Source organism: Pteropus medius, unplaced genomic scaffold (assembly GCF_902729225.1).
Source record: "Pteropus medius unplaced genomic scaffold, Ma_sr-lr_union100, whole genome shotgun sequence".
Classification (NCBI taxonomy): Eukaryota; Metazoa; Chordata; class Mammalia; order Chiroptera; family Pteropodidae; genus Pteropus; species Pteropus medius.
In genome coordinates, this window is record NW_024355521.1 from 1,232,949 (window position 1) to 1,251,080 (window position 18,132).

Sequence of the window (18,132 nt, forward strand, 5' to 3'; positions counted from 1 at the left end):
GCTACTTTCTGAAAAGAGCTACTACCATCTTCAGTTTCTTAACCTATCGTTTTTATTACTGTGAGGTCATAAGCATGGAAGTTTTCCCTCTTAGGGTTGAAAAAGACTTAAGGTATAGCCAAATTATTAGCCAACTTGGAGACTATGGATGCCACGGAATAATTTTTAAAAATGGATTTTAAAAAATCAATAACAGATTTTTTCCTCACATTAAAAATTGGCATTCAGGTAATTCTGAATTCTAAAAACAATAAATCTTCACTTATAAACATTTTGGAAGCACAGAAAATTACAAAATGATGATAAAGGCTATTGAGAAAATTAAAGCAAGGAAGAGGGACAGAACTGCAATTTAAATAATGTCCACGGAAGGTCTCACTGAGAAGGTAACATTTAAGCAAAGGACTTTAAGGAGATGAGGGAGTAACTTTTATAGATAACCTGAGAGAAGAGCACGGAAGCAAATGGAACTGCAAGCAAAACCTTGGGGGACAGGACATGCTTGTAACTTTAAAAATAACAACTGTTTTAATGTGATTCCGAATGTCCTTATAATACAATAAGTAAAAGTTTAGAGCTAGGCAGAAAGCAGAGACATGCTTGCTGCTGGAGAAAATTAAAATGAGTGGACAAAACCTTTGGAGGAGATGAGAATTATCATTATCTTGATTGTAGTGATGGTTTCACAAGTGATATTTTGGTGACAAAATTTATCAAATTACACATGTAAAATGTGTGTACTTTACTATGTCAATTATACCTCAATAAAGTTAATTTTTAAAGAAAATTCTAGCCTTTGAATAAGAATAAACACATCAATAAAACAAATGAGTCACAATAGATCCTTGTATCTATAAAGACTTAATCTATTATAAAGGCTTTTCAAATCACTAAATGTTGCTAGGATCACTAGTTATCCATTTGAGAAAAGTAAAATGACATTATGGCTTCCTGCCTATACAATACAAGTTATACAATACAAAATAAACCAGATGAATTAAAGATGAAAATTTAAAAATAGAACTACAAAAATATTACAAAAAACACAGGAGACTGGGTGAGGGATACCTAAGAGCATAAAATTAAAGAAGTCAAAAGCAAAAAACCAACATTTTTGATTACACATATTTTTAAAACTCTGAATTGCAAGACAGAGTAAACAAAGTTAACAGACATTTAAAAGCAGTCTTGAGTACAAAACCATTGTTTATTACAGTACTGTTTAGAACGTCAAAAGCTGAAAACCACCTGAAAGTCCATTAAACTTGGATAAATCAGTCAAAATAAATTATTTTTCTTCTATGTACTATGGCCCTTAAAAAAAAAGTAGAGGTATTTATTAACCTGAAAGGATGGCCACAATGTATAAAAGAGGAGTGGACACCACAGTGTATATACAGAGAGAATGATCCCATTTGGTTTAAAACTATAACACATTCATGAATCTGAATTTGTGTGTGTGCAGAAAAAGTCTGGAAGGAAATGAACCGAACCAAACTGTTAAAAGTAGTTAACTCTGAAAAAGATTACTGAAAATTTTTTAGAACAATCACGTACTATCAAAAAATGTTTCCATTTCAGAGAGAAAGTAGATTAGTGGTTGCCTAGAACTGAAGGAATGGGGAAGTGGAAAGTGACTGGTAATAGGTACTGTTTTGGGGGTGATGAGAATGCTCTAAATTTTGATTGTTCTGATAGTTTCACAACTCTGTGAATATACTAAAAACCACTGAATAATACAGCTTAAATTGGTGAGTTGTATGGTATGTGGATTCTATCTCAATAAAGCTGTTTTCAAAATTCCACTTTAGAACAAAACCTATAAACATTACATAGAAAAACTCTGCATTTTAATAGTCACGCTATCTGTACTTTATACTGTCCCAATAGAAACCTTAAACCCAAACAGCATCTCTTAAATGGTTTCAAATGGGAAAAATGAGTCACTAGTCTTAAGAGCTGTTAACCATTGACAACACAGAATTTACAACCTTCATTCTATCTTCATAAGAATACTATCTTCTTAAACTATCCTAGTTGATAAAATTCACTTCTGAGAACAGGAATGAACCTTGAAAAGTTGAAACAGATAGGCACTGTTTTCCAATATGTGATGTGACTGGGAACAGAAAGTTTCAATGTTTTACAAATTAAAGAAAGTAAATCTTGTTCCTATAACCCCTTGTTTGCCTCTCGCTCATATGGTTTCAAGAAATCTCAAAAAAGGCGGGGAAAAAAGAAACAAAAACGCATAAAACCAGAGCTGATAGAAATTATTTTAAAAGTTTAATGCAACTCTTCAAAAAAATGCTTACTGGCTCCTTCTTTATCTTCAGGGCCAAAAGCCTCTCAGCATTCAAGACCTTATATTCTATTACACCTTATACCTTATCAATTCAAAATGACATCTTAATACTCTTCAAAATAAAATACTACACTCAATAAGTCTCTTCAATATGCCCTGGTGACATACTATATTCATTCATCATTTATAAGGTAAATACTATTTGCCAGGTGCTGAACATAACAAGGCTGAAAGATTCTTCAAGAGGATCACAGTGGTTCTTAACCAAGGTGTACATGAGAATCACGAGGGAGTTTTTTTAAAAAAATACATGAGCTGCATCTCATCACTGGAGAGTTTGATTCAGCAGGTCTAGACTTAAGCCCAAGAATCTGTTTACAGAAAACAGCTTCCTAGAACCCGATGGTGAAGGAAAAAGTAAATATTCAACTCCAATACACAGAACTGAATGCTTCAATAAGGTGTGTACTAAATATGATGGTGGCACCAAAAGAGAACACCCAATTTTTATGAAAAGAGGGAGTAAAGGGGAAGGTTTACTAAAGATAAAAAAACACTTTAGCTGGAGCTTAAAAGATGAGGGAGTGGCTAGGTGGATGAGGAGGAAAAGGGGTTCCAAGTAGAGAAAAACTAGGTAAATAAAAACAGTACAACTATGTTGAGAAATTGCACAGACTATAAAAAGGAAGTCACAAAGGACCACATATTGTTTGATTCCATTTATATAAAATGTCCAGAACAGACAAATCCATAGACACAGAAAGTCAACTGGTGGTTGTCTAGGGCTGGAGGGTGACTACTACTGGGTACAGGTTTTTTGAGATAATGACAATGTTCTAAAATTGACTGATGATGGCTGCACAACTCTATGAATATACTAAAAACCACTGAATTATATAATTAAATGGATAAATTATATATAAATAAAGCAGTTATTTAAAAAATCTTTAGGGCCTCCAATTTCTATAAACTAAAAGTTTTCCTGATGAGATTCATAAAAACATTAAGAAAGGTATTTTAACCATAAAAGAGCACTTATAAAGGCAATAAACAGACAAATCCATATCTGCTAAATCTTCTGGAACCATTAATGAGGCACTTTAAAATCAACAGTTTTCAAAAAATTACATGGAAAAAAAAAAAAACATGAACATTCCTTTGGAGAAGGTCCAATAACTCAACTGCAGGTTTTATCACCAATGCCATACACACCCTTCAGGCCAGAGTTTTTCAAACACTCAAATATTAAACTCACCGAACCTATTGCCAATCACTGACCACCACTTCTCACAATATTCACAGCAGGGAGCAAAATGCCAGAGCAGTCCACTAAGCTGAAGCCAGGCTCCCATTTCGGCCCCTTACTATACCCAGAAGAGAAAGAAATTGAATGTAAAAAATAGGGAAGAGTGGGTGAGAAATCCCTCAACAACAAAAAAGCTATTACTTACCCTATCCCCAACACTTACTGCTGTCTTGGCATTGTGTTGTCAGTCCTAAGTTCCTCTGAGGATTTTAAGCCATTTCCCCAGAGTGAATAGACAGGTTCCCAGCAAAGGCCAGAACTTTTTTTTAAAGTATTCTTTCTACAATACCCAGAAGCATAATTCTGTACTCAGGCTCAGCCTGCAGAAAGTACTCAGCAAATGCTGTTGCCTGAGAGAAAATGGACACGTGCACAAAAGATGTGTGTCTCTTCTGCAAGTACAGAGAGGTGTGATGAAAAACAATGTTACTTTACAGTTTACAAAGCACTTCAACCACATCCATAACTGAAAACTGAAACACAGCTCTCGGTAACTACTGTGTTTTCTCTTATTAAAAAAATCTCATGATTCATCTCATTTCCCTCTGTTCTTTGGCCACAGGGACACCCAGAGCAAATTCTATAACCCACCACTTCTGGTACATATTTCTAAATTTTAAACCTCCCCCCTTCATTTTCCTGATATACCCTTATTTTCCCACTGTTACATCGCATTACTACCTATCCTATAAATTTTTTTCCTAATTCCACACCAAAACTCTTTTGAAACAAAACAAAGATATATCATAAACCTCTGCAAGTTGCCATCTATAAGGCACATACAATCAAATGACACACAGCATCTTAATACCTTTTTTTAACACCGGAACCTAATTCTTAAAATTGGAAAATAATTATTTAAGTTAATCAAAGAAGATCTACTGATGTGCATGAAGTGAAGTCTTTCTGAACGCCAAATATAATTTTTTAAAGGTTCTAAAAAATATAGGTGTAGGAGAAAACAAAATATAAAAGTATGGATTACTCGGCTTTATTGTATGATGTTAACTAAATGCCACTGGCCCAAATGCTGAGGTATCTAAGCAATCTACCCAGAAAAAGACTCAAGACACATGGTCTAACAGTCATTCCGTAGGGGAAACAGAAAAGGATGTTTAGAGAATGACAAAACTTCTGGTATGGGAATACTTGGGCTCCCTCCCAGTTTAACACAGTATTTGTTAATTGCAAAGTGTAAGGATTATCTCACAGCTATTGGAGCAAGAAGGATAGACATGTCAAGTGGATGTCAGGATATCACTAGAAGATGGCAATACTAAGTGAAAGAAAAAGGGGGTACAAATAGAGCCAAAGAGAAGATTGATCCACAGAATTCTGCCTGGCTATCGAGAATTATCTCCCACCAGCTGTCAATCTATGGTGAATACCGATACACTCTAACACCAAAAGACAACAAACAAAAGAAAGAAACCTCTGTGGAGTTGTCCTCTAAATTTCCTTTCTCCCAAAGCTAAGCTTCTACCTATCTCTGCCCCTTAAAATCCGGTAGAGAGGCCATAGTTCAACTGATCTGACTGACCTTAAAATGTTCACCCTATTTCATCACCCACTTTATCTCACAGAAGTTTACAGAGAAAACAGATTTCACAATAAGAGAATAAAACTATCACAACAAATCAAAGATGTGACCTTGGGTTTTGCATGATAAAACCTTTAAAACTATTCTGGAAAAAAAAGTTATATAAATTACTGTTAAAAAATATGTACATTTTTTGTAGGTAACATTTTAAATAATATTATTCACTTAGGAAGATGTGTTTTCTAGTGTTCTGTAATATCTTGATCTATATCCACTGTCTTATTTACTACAGGTAAATTTAACGGGCAAAAAAAATTTTCCATGGGACTCCTTTTCCTCACTCCCATCCAAAGACCTCAATTTGGCCCAAAAATGGGGGCAGGGAGGCCTCTGAAATTTCTGACTATACCAAGTACAATAATTTTATGTATTAAAACAAGTGATAATATATTTATATTCTTAATGTAGAAAAAAATAAATACAGGCCATAGTTTGTAAATGTTACAGTTTAAAACAAATATACAAACAAATCTGAACACCCTTCCTCACCTCAAAATATTATTTTACAGTTTCTAAATTTCACCTAAGTTTAAATCTGTTTGCAAGATTCTTAAAGTACAGCATATTACCGTAACACATGTTCAAGCTGTTAATGTTTTAAACTTTTATTTAAAGGTCCTCGATCTAATTATCTGTCAAATTTCATACTTAGAAAACAAAGCTCAACTATTAAAAAAATCAGTCATATATTTATTTAGGCACAGCTTGAAGAATTCACTATTAATACAGGGAAACTCAGACGCCAAGAGAATTTCTACATCTGGCAGAAAAATCCTAACTTCAAAAAAGGTTTAAAAACAAATGTAGTATAAAAAAGTGATTGCTCATAAATGAGAATAATGAGAGAAATGAATATAGAGTACCTGGCACAATAGTTCCCTTCCCTACAACGCTGCTGGCTGGCATCACAACCTGATATTCCTTACTTCACCAGCTCACTGGTAAAAGCATTCCAATGATCTGATCTTAAATTCTGTTCCAGTATACCAAAAGGCCTTTAAAAAAAAAGGCTAAGGAAATAGGCCCACCAAAAAGGAATAACAGCCCAATGGTATGGCAGAATGTGCTGGCTAAAGGATCACTTTATAGTCATTCTGTCCCAATAGCGATATGTTTTCAATAATTACTACTTAGAATACACATGTAATAAAAATAAAACTGAAAAAAAGAAAGAACTTTAATGTTGCCCTTGGGGGAAGGGCATTTATAGGAGAAAAGTCAACATTATTTATATTTGCCTCCTTATTATCAAGTTTATCATCTCTAAAATTCAAGAGAAATAATTATTTTACCTTAGAATGTGCTACTTTGTTGCAATTATTTGGTTTGGTTTAGTTTTTAAGGCTAGAACTACTCTTAGGAAGGCAGAAATACATTAAGTGCATAGGTAATGGAATCACAAAGACCTGATTTCAAAACTATGTTCTACCTGGTAACTAAGCTTCATTTCTCATCTCTCAAAAAAGAATATTATTTCTCACATGGGACTGTTCCCAGGATTAAACACAGGAATTATATAGACCAGTGCCTAGAACATAAATGCTCAGTAAATGTATCTATCAGCACCAGTGACCCTCAACCTCGTTTGCACTCCCACCTAAGAGATCAGATACCCTCCTACTCAAATCATTAACAGTAGCTGATGAGGGCAGTGATTCTCCACCTTAGAGATATAACTCTCTGCTCTTCAGCTACACTACACTCACCACCCACCCGCTGTTGCCATGTGTTTCCCAGAGGGATAGCTGAGCTCTCAGATCCACTTTACCTGCCTGGTGCAAATCTGAAGATCTTGGTGTGGCTTTCCCTCAAGCAACACAAAAATTTCAGACAACTCTTGGGAAAGGGGCATGAAAAACAAAGCAGCCTCTGCCCTAGAATAGTTTAGTCCAGGAGATGAGCTCAACACCAAAATCGATAAATTATAATACACTATAATGACTGTGAGAGGTAATTTGTGGGTGGCCAACATCTGCAACACAGCAACTACCTTCAATTCCCTAAAGCTGTTCATTATATCATGTGCCCAGCCCAAATGAATTGTGTTGTGATGAGTCTAATTCCAAGCTGGGTCACTGGTTTAAGCCTCCTGGGTATGAAACAGGTTTTGCCATTTAACATTGACTCTGGTTTGCTAACTGACCCGGATAAATATGCTCAATAAGTCAGATGTGATTCTCTATGACAGAGATCATAACAGACAGAGCTCCAAATAAGCCTTCAATAAACATTTATTGACATACAACAACCAGATTGTAGATCTTAAGAGTTCTGCCGAGAATAATCCAGAGTTTGAGTTGCCCGCCTTCCAAAGACAGGCAAGCAACTTGATTCAGCCTATCATTAGGAAAGCCAACACAAGACATTGTAGATATACAAATTTTAAACAATGGTTTGCCAAATAAGGCAAAGATTACAGGCTTTCTGCTTTTACCCACCACACAGACCAAACCAAACACCTCCTACCTTGGTCTCTCCCTCTCTACATGTACACCTGCCTAAATCTCAAACTCTCAAACTCAACATATATACTACCAAATTTAACTACCTTGTCCCCAAACCATACTCCACTCTATATTCCTTTCCCTGTATTCATTTTCCCAGGGACCTAAGATTTCTAATTCAATCACCATTCAATCTGTGCATTTCTCTGTGCCATACTTTCTTTTCTATTGCTCACACCAAGGCTGTTAGTAATCTAGTTAGTTTCAGCCCTTACCCACTCCAATCTCTTATTGCCAAATCAATTTTCCCAAAACACCACTGGATAAAAACAATTCCATACAGACACACTCAAAAACCCTGCCGCCTACTGAATTAAATCTTAGCCTGGTATTCAAGGTCCATATCTTTGTGACAATGACCTTTTCTCCCAATACAGCTTTAAGACCAAAGTATTAGGGACTCATGCATTCAATAAATTTCTTCTGAGTCTCTATGACAAATTACAGGAACTAAGATAATGAGATGAATAAAATTTGATCCCACCTCCAAAACTCCAAGCAAATAGGAAACAAATACAGTGCCTTAATTGGTACCTGATAAAAATTAAAAGTGCCCTAAGTGCACAAAAAACCCCCTAGTACCTAATACTTCTTAGTATCCTTCACCTACACATAGTAGGTGTTCATGAAGCATTAATATTGATGATTGTTCCAGTAAACTAAAGACCTATGATCAATGTGCTCAATAAATTTCTGTTAAATAAGAAGATAAATTCTACCTTTTCATTTCTACCATGGTAAAGAGCTATGTTACATGAGCTACCTTTTTAAAGGGTCAGGGGAAGCACAAGAATTCAGATTTGCAGGTGTGCTTGTGCTTGGTTTATTTCTGAAGCAGAACAGAAGCAGAAGAGGCCCAATGAAAGATGTCAGTTCTTTTTGCTAGTCAGGACTCAAATAGCAGCAATATAAAATGAACTTTTGCAAATTCAACCTATGCCTAATTTCAAAGAATAGCCTGATTCAAACATTCTAATCATTTCATCACTATCAGGAAGTTAGGGAACAAAGACCAGGCTAAACTCTTCTCAGTAAAATATGCTGTGGTTCCAGCTATGGTTTTGGATTAGTAAAAATAAGTATGTTAAAATTAACTGAATGAAACAAGTGCTTGGAACAAGAGGACGAAGTTGGTTAAAACCTAAAAGCCACAACCACTCCTCTCTGACACAAAACAGACATATCAGTCCCATTTCAAATAAATTTCACTTGAACAGCTGATCTGTTATCAACCTCCTACTATTTTCAACTATAACATCTTAAAAACAAGTCAGCCACACCCACAGGAAAGGCTCTAAAATATGTATCTGGCCTATAAACAACCCAAAGAGTTCTTGAAAGAATATATGTCAAGGGGAAAAAGTATTCTTTGCTAAAAAAAAAAAAAAAAAAAGAAAAAGTATACCCAAAAATGCAATGTGCACATTAAAACAACCTTAAGTCTTTTTAAAATGAATTGATCGTTTACTATTTAGCACCAGAATAAATGATCCAGTGACAATGTTAAAACAATCATACTTTAAAACAAGTGACTATTCAGTTTAGACCAAATTCAATTAGCAATTTAGACTTTTAAAGACATTCACTGAAAGCATATATCCCTAGTGGACAGCAATTATAAAATAGTGAACTTTTTTTACCTGATGTTCTGCATGAATGTTATCACCAGTAGGCCATCGATGTTTGCTATTATTATAGCCGCCTCCACCACTTCCTCCTCCCCCAAGCTGCTCACCATGCTGCCTCTGAAAGAAGTAGTCCACCATAGCGTCGTCCTGGGAACGGCCTGCAACTCCTATGGATCCTGGGACAGGGCTGGAGTGTGTCCCAGCTGCAAGAGCCTGATTTGCAGCTGGTTGTGGCTGCGCTTGCGACCCTGTTCCAGATGTTAAAACAACAGGCATGTTGGGATTAGCTGGTTCTTGAGGGTGATGTTTCAGGTGGGGGCTGAAAGAGTCCTGCCAAAGCACTGCTTTTCTCTTCAAGACACATGCAACGCTCATTCCACCAACACCTAAGGACAAACAGGTTACATACGGTTAAAATTTGCATTTTGAAAACCTGATATACACTAAGATAAAAATGAGTGCCACATCTTTTAAAATACATCGTCTACAACTAGTATATACCAAGCATCTAAATGTTTTATAATACATAATTTTCTAAACCGAAAACTCCATTTTTAAGTTGCTGAGTGTGTGTCTATGTATGGAAACAAATGTAGTTGGTGGGAGGTACTTAAAGTATTAAAATCAAGACTCAATTCAGCAACTTCAGAGAAACTTTTGTTATCAAAGTTAACTATAGAATTAGACTTCAATCAGTCCTCTACCCAAATTATTTACACCTAAAGACAACTGTGGCAGATACTTTTTAAACAAGAGCTTTATAAAATATAACTTTACAACTAAAGCAGACATATGGCAACAAGCCAAACAAAAATCCAAACCCCACATATAATTAGCAATGACTCAGATTGTCTAAAACTTCAAAAGACTCTTAAAAATGTCCAACATATTCATAGGATGCTCTCCGAAGAAACAATAAGACCCCCTGACCAGGAACAGCAAATGTTCCTAGCCTGAAACTTTTCCTCAGCTGCCAATGATGGGGGGAAAAAATTCAAAGTGTTTATCGATAATTTACAATTATAATTCTAATCACATTATTATTCCATTAGTTCTTTGACTCCTATAAACAAGATGAGACCAAACACTTTACTAGTGTAGAAAATCTCACTGTAAAAAAAAAAAAAAAAAAAGCCTCAACACAATAATATATATAACGGAAATATATTTGAGCTTGGATATCGCGTCCCTATTTTATAGATGAAAATGCTAAAAAAAAAAAAAAAGTTATGTGATGTACTCAAGGCCATTCACATAATGAGTTGTACAAAGGAATTCAAATCTAAATGTTTTATACTCAAGGCTAGTTCTTTCTATGAACTCCAACCTCTTGCTATGCCTCAGTAAATCAACACAAGTACTATTTCTCTCACTTACATCTGCTACTCTTTCTTCTCTAGAAGAGAATCTCCAAAATGTTACTATGAAACAAAGTTTCTTAAAATCAAAAACTATGTTTGTACATAAGAGAACACTTGTCACCCTGTAGGTGCTTAAAAAAATTGCTACAAAGTAATCGATCAGTGACCAATTAGAACACATTTGTCCATAGCCAGCAGAGTCTAATTTCAGGCTATCAACCTAACAGTCAGTCCACTGCTACAAATACCTTATCTCTCCCCAGCCCAACTGTGACATTTCAAAAACAGACACAGGATTTATGAGAAAACTATTATTTCTTTATAGAATTAAACCTCCTGAGAAAGCATTTGTTTCTCACAACTAATTCATGTTTTGAAGCCAGAAGACGACACAAAGGAATTTGTAATTTGTTCAAAGCCTAATTTGGAAACGTCTGTCTCAGTTAACAATTCCAATCCATCAGAACCTTACTATGGTACTGGGTTAGTTTAGCTCTCTAGACCTCAGTTTCTGCTTTCATGAATTGAATTGTGTTTATGCTTAAGTGCCAAAATCAGAAAGTCATAGCTGTGTTCACCACAGGTCTTTGTAAAGTGCTAACCAACCTAATGCCTTCCGGTTTGATTTTCAAAAGAACTCACTGCCTTTATTACCAACAGTAGCCAGTTCCATTTTCTACAAGGGAGTATCAATTTAACAGTCTTCGTTCTAGAACAAGCCAAAAGTCCCAAAACCCAAGTTCTACCAATAAACTAGCAACGTCTTTGAGCCTGTTTCCTCATCTAGAATATGGAAAAAAATCCTTCCCTCTATGACTCACAAGTTCGTATTTTAATCAAAATAAAATCATAGATATACGAGTTTTTGGTAAATTTAAAGTCACCATGCTGAGACGCCCCAGAATTCAGTTACCACCAGTTAAGGCAATGGTAGGTACTCCAGTCTCTGAGGATTCCTAAAACAGCAAATGCAATCTTTCTGAAATAAAAGATTTGCCATAATACTTATCTAGCAAAGAATTTCCACATTTAAAATGTGTTTGCCACTGAAACACCGGGAACACAACTTCATTCTAACAAGGGATTGGGGGGTGGGAGGGGGGGAAATTCCTATAAAAATGTTCAAACGAAACAATTGGTTTTTGTAAAGCTATCTGTATGCCCTGAGACTTCCTGCTTTACCTAATGAGGCAAGGCAGTTTCTCAAACAAGAGAAAACCTGGCAGAAGGGACAGTTTAAAAGTGAGCAAATACCTAAGCAGTTAACATGTGTCTTGGGTGGTTTTGTAATATGTTGGCAACTACAGTACAAAAATTTTAAAATCAGTCACTTAAATATTAGAAAACAACCATATTGCTGATGCCTTTTAAAGAACTCTCAGCCCATTAAAATGTGTGTAGTAGCACTTGAAATACGACTTTTACAAATGGCACATTATAAAAATCAGTATTTTTTTCAATCAGTATCTTAAACAACGAGAAATAAATGCTGATTTTAGTTACTCTTCCAGTTTTCAAACTGTTTACATCAAAGCGGTTTTTTATATCACTAATAAATTTTATTTATCAAAAAAACACGGTTTAACCTAACTCCACAGCTCACTTTTTTTAATAAAATAGTGTTTTTAAAGTTTATTTTTACCATGCTGAAAATAAATTTCTATAGTCACAAATTTATTTTAAACCAGTTCATCTCAAACCAAACTAAACTTCAAATCCAACTTCAAAAAGCTGTGGCCTTGAAAATGAATTCACTTGTGGCTACGGCAAAATACTAACTCAAAGTTCAGAATCCAGTGACTATTTCCCAAAAAGCCAGATAAACAATCAACAGCCCCCAAGAGTGCTTTATAAAGTTAAAATTAGCAATGGGTCAAATGTTTTAGTATTTTGCTTACTAAAACTACATAAGGAGTCACATATCTTGGAGGTTTGTCTTGGTGAGTTTTTGTTTTCATAAAACAAACAAAAAGCTAAAGGTACAAGCCTATTGCTTCAGAAGTAACTAACTTTAAAACAGAACCCCCCAAAAGCCTCTTAAACTCACATTCTTAATCCCAGGACGAGTAGGAAGTGAACGAACTGATATCGACAATTAAAAAGTATCTTCTTAATTGAACAATGAAAAGTAACAATCCTCCAAGTTACGGTGAGAAAACCTTTCCTGATAATGGTTGTGNTATTCATTTTCCCAGGGACCTAAGATTTCTAATTCAATCACCATTCAATCTGTGCATTTCTCTGTACCATACTTTCTTTTCTATTGCTCACACCAAGGCTGTTAGTAATCTAGTTAGTTTCAGCCCTTACCCACTCCAATCTCTTATTGCCAAATCAATTTTCCCAAAACACCACTGGATAAAAACAATTCCATACAGACACACTCAAAAACCCTGCCGCCTACTGAATTAAATCTTAGCCTGGTATTCAAGGTCCATATCTTTGTGACAATGACCTTTTCTCCCAATACAGCTTTAAGACCAAAGTATTAGGGTCTTGAGCATTCAATAAATTTCTTCTGAGTCTCTATGACAAATTACAGGAACTAAGATAATGAGATGAATAAAATTTGATCCCACCTCCAAAACTCCAAGCAAATAGGAAACAAATACAGTGCCTTAATTGGTACCTGATAAAAATTAAAAGTGCCCTAAGTGCACAAAAAACCCCCTAGTACCTAATACTTCTTAGTATCCTTCACCTACACATAGTAGGTGTTCATGAAGCATTAATATTGATGATTGTTCCAGTAAACTAAAGACCTATGATCAATGTGCTCAATAAATTTCTGTTAAATAAGAAGATAAATTCTACCTTTTCATTTCTACCATGGTAAAGAGCTATGTTACATGAGCTACCTTTTTAAAGGGTCAGGGGAAGCACAAGAATTCAGATTTGCAGGTGTGCTTGTGCTTGGTTTATTTCTGAAGCAGAACAGAAGCAGAAGAGGCCCAATGAAAGATGTCAGTTCTTTTTGCTAGTCAGGACTCAAATAGCAGCAATATAAAATGAACTTTTGCAAATTCAACCTATGCCTAATTTCAAAGAATAGCCTGATTCAAACATTCTAATCATTTCATCACTATCAGGAAGTTAGGGAACAAAGACCAGGCTAAACTCTTCTCAGTAAAATATGCTGTGGTTCCAGCTATGGTTTTGGATTAGTAAAAATAAGTATGTTAAAATTAACTGAATGAAACAGCTTAAATAGACTGAAAGGAAGAAACTGAAGAGGGAACTAATTATTTGTTTTTGATATATAGAGAGAGATGAATCATGATTTTGTTAGTATTTTGATTTGAAGTTTAGATGAATTGTTATTGATTCAATCATTGATTTTATTTTGATAAATCAATTATATTTTAAAATTAAATGATATAATTGATAGGGAGGGAGATTTTAAAGGCATATCTGAATGATAATAATTATAGGAGTTCTTGGTTAAATATAAGTCAAGGGTGCATTCTTTGCTAAAAAAAAAAAAAGAAAAAGAAAAAGTATACCCAAAAATGCAATGTGCACATTAAAACAACCTTAAGTCTTTTTAAAATGAATTGATCGTTTACTATTTAGCACCAGAATAAATGATCCAGTGACAATGTTAAAACAATCATACTTTAAAACAAGTGACTATTCAGTTTAGACCAAATGCAATTAGCAATTTAGACTTTTAAAGACATTCACTGAAAGCATATATCCCTAGTGGACAGCAATTATAAAATAGTGAACTTTTTTTACCTGATGTTCTGCATGAATGTTATCACCAGTAGGCCATCGATGTTTGCTATTATTATAGCCGCCTCCACCACTTCCTCCTCCCCCAAGCTGCTCACCATGCTGCCTCTGAAAGAAGTAGTCCACCATAGCGTCGTCCTGGGAACGGCCTGCAACTCCTATGGATCCTGGGACAGGGCTGGAGTGTGTCCCAGCTGCAAGAGCCTGATTTGCAGCTGGTTGTGGCTGCGCTTGCGACCCTGTTCCAGATGTTAAAACAACAGGCATGTTGGGATTAGCTGGTTCTTGAGGGTGATGTTTCAGGTGGGGGCTGAAAGAGTCCTGCCAAAGCACTGCTTTTCTCTTCAAGACACATGCAACGCTCATTCCACCAACACCTAAGGACAAACAGGTTACATACGGTTAAAATTTGCATTTTGAAAAACCTGATATACACTAAGATAAAAATGAGTGCCACATCTTTTAAAATACATCGTCTACAACTAGTATATACCAAGCATCTAAATGTTTTATAATACATAATTTTCTAAACCGAAAACTCCATTTTTAAGTTGCTGAGTGTGTGTCTATGTATGGAAACAAATGTAGTTGGTGGGAGGTACTTAAAGTATTAAAATCAAGACTCAATTCAGCAACTTCAGAGAAACTTTTGTTATCAAAGTTAACTATAGAATTAGACTTCAATCAGTCCTCTACCCAAATTATTTACACCTAAAGACAACTGTGGCAGATACTTTTTAAACAAGAGCTTTATAAAATATAACTTTACAACTAAAGCAGACATATGGCAACAAGCCAAACAAAAATCCAAACCCCACATATAATTAGCAATGACTCAGATTGTCTAAAACTTCAAAAGACTCTTAAAAATGTCCAACATATTCATAGGATGCTCTCCGAAGAAACAATAAGACCCCCTGACCAGGAACAGCAAATGTTCCTAGCCTGAAACTTTTCCTCAGCTGCCAATGATGGGGGGAAAAAATTCAAAGTGTTTATCGATAATTTACAATTATAATTCTAATCACATTATTATTCCATTAGTTCTTTGACTCCTATAAACAAGATGAGACCAAACACTTTACTAGTGTAGAAAATCTCACTGTAAAAAAAAAAAAAAGCCTCAACACAATAATAATAACTATAAAAATATATTGCAAAATTATTCAACCTACCACCTTACTATAGATGAAAATGCTAAAAAAAAAAAAAAAGTTATGTGATGTACTCAAGGCCATTCACATAATGAGTTGTACAAAGGAATTCAAATCTAAATGTTTTATACTCAAGGCTAGTTCTTTCTATGAACTCCAACCTCTTGCTATGCCTCAGTAAATCAACACAAGTACTATTTCTCTCACTTACATCTGCTACTCTTTCTTCTCTAGAAGAGAATCTCCAAAATGTTACTATGAAACAAAGTTTCTTAAAATCAAAAACTATGTTTGTACATAAGAGAACACTTGTCACCCTGTAGGTGCTTAAAAAAATTGCTACAAAGTAATCGATCAGTGACCAATTAGAACACATTTGTCCATAGCCAGCAGAGTCTAATTTCAGGCTATCAACCTAACAGTCAGTCCACTGCTACAAATACCTTATCTCTCCCCAGCCCAACTGTGACATTTCAAAAACAGACACAGGATTTATGAGAAAACTATTATTTCTTTATAGAATTAAACCTCCTGAGAAAGCATTTGTTTCTCACAACTAATTCATGTTTTGAAGCCAGAAGACGACACAAAGGAATTTGTAATTTGTTCAAAGCCTAATTTGGAAACGTCTGTCTCAGTTAACAATTCCAATCCATCAGAACCTTACTATGGTACTGGGTTAGTTTAGCTCTCTAGACCTCAGTTTCTGCTTTCATGAATTGAATTGTGTTTATGCTTAAGTGCCAAAATCAGAAAGTCATAGCTGTGTTCACCACAGGTCTTTGTAAAGTGCTAACCAACCTAATGCCTTCCGGTTTGATTTTCAAAAGAACTCACTGCCTTTATTACCAACAGTAGCCAGTTCCATTTTCTACAAGGGAGTATCAATTTAACAGTCTTCGTTCTAGAACAAGCCAAAAGTCCCAAAACCCAAGTTCTACCAATAAACTAGCAACGTCTTTGAGCCTGTTTCCTCATCTAGAATATGGAAAAAAATCCTTCCCTCTATGACTCACAAGTTCGTATTTTAATCAAAATAAAATCATAGATATACGAGTTTTTGGTAAATTTAAAGTCACCATGCTGAGACGCCCCAGAATTCAGTTACCACCAGTTAAGGCAATGGTAGGTACTCCAGTCTCTGAGGATTCCTAAAACAGCAAATGCAATCTTTCTGAAATAAAAGATTTGCCATAATACTTATCTAGCAAAGAATTTCCACATTTAAAATGTGTTTGCCACTGAAACACCGGGAACACAACTTCATTCTAACAAGGGATTGGGGGGTGGGAGGGGGGGAAATTCCTATAAAAATGTTCAAACGAAACAATTGGTTTTTGTAAAGCTATCTGTATGCCCTGAGACTTCCTGCTTTACCTAATGAGGCAAGGCAGTTTCTCAAACAAGAGAAAACCTGGCAGAAGGGACAGTTTAAAAGTGAGCAAATACCTAAGCAGTTAACATGTGTCTTGGGTGGTTTTGTAATATGTTGGCAACTACAGTACAAAAATTTTAAAATCAGTCACTTAAATATTAGAAAACAACCATATTGCTGATGCCTTTTAAAGAACTCTCAGCCCATTAAAATGTGTGTAGTAGCACTTGAAATACGACTTTTACAAATGGCACATTATAAAAATCAGTATTTTTTTCAATCAGTATCTTAAACAACGAGAAATAAATGCTGATTTTAGTTACTCTTCCAGTTTTCAAACTGTTTACATCAAAGCGGTTTTTTATATCACTAATAAATTTTATTTATCAAAAAAACACGGTTTAACCTAACTCCACAGCTCACTTTTTTTAATAAAATAGTGTTTTTAAAGTTTATTTTTACCATGCTGAAAATAAATTTCTATAGTCACAAATTTATTTTAAACCAGTTCATCTCAAACCAAACTAAACTTCAAATCCAACTTCAAAAAGCTGTGGCCTTGAAAATGAATTCACTTGTGGCTACGGCAAAATACTAACTCAAAGTTCAGAATCCAGTGACTATTTCCCAAAAAGCCAGATAAACAATCAACAGCCCCCAAGAGTGCTTTATAAAGTTAAAATTAGCAATGGGTCAAATGTTTTAGTATTTTGCTTACGAAAACTACATAAGGAGTCACATATCTTGGAGATTTGTCTTGGTGAGTTTTTGTTTTCATAAAACAAACAAAAAGCTAAAGGTACAAGCCTATTGCTTCAGAAGTAACTAACTTTAAAACAGAACCCCCCAAAAGCCTCTTAAACTCACATTCTTAATCCCAGGACGAGTAGGAAGTGAACGAACTGATATCGACAATTAAAAAGTATCTTCTTAATTGAACAATGAAAAGTAACAATCCTCCAAGTTACGGTGAGAAAACCTTTCCTGATAATGGTTGTGTGTGTGCGCGAGTGTATGTGTGTGTGTGCGGTGTTTGTGTTTTTTGGGGGGGACCTAAAGGGGGGAAAAAAAGTTACAGAGCAGATTCCTCGCGACGTGGGAGTGGTACTGACAAGTATAACAAATGATCTATGTTTACCAAGAACATTTGTAAGGACTAAAACT

At 35.2% G+C, this 18,132-nt stretch overlaps 1 protein-coding gene across 17 annotated transcripts in view; it reads right to left on the reverse strand.

The window, feature by feature from the left end:
- PUM1 (pumilio RNA binding family member 1) overlaps positions 1-9,749 on the reverse strand; it is a 103,881-nt gene extending 94,132 nt beyond the window's left edge. For 14 of the 17 annotated variants that reach the window (XM_039858674.1, XM_039858673.1, XM_039858664.1 and 11 more), the window contains exon 1: positions 9,356-9,749. In XM_039858674.1, the coding sequence (XP_039714608.1) occupies positions 9,356-9,718 (363 nt within the window). In that variant the 5' untranslated portion in view covers positions 9,719-9,749. The remainder of the gene's footprint in view (positions 1-9,355) is intronic. The other 3 variants (XM_039858681.1, XM_039858677.1, XM_039858675.1) reach the window with 2 other exon arrangements.
- Between the last annotated feature and the right edge of the window lie 8,383 nt (positions 9,750-18,132).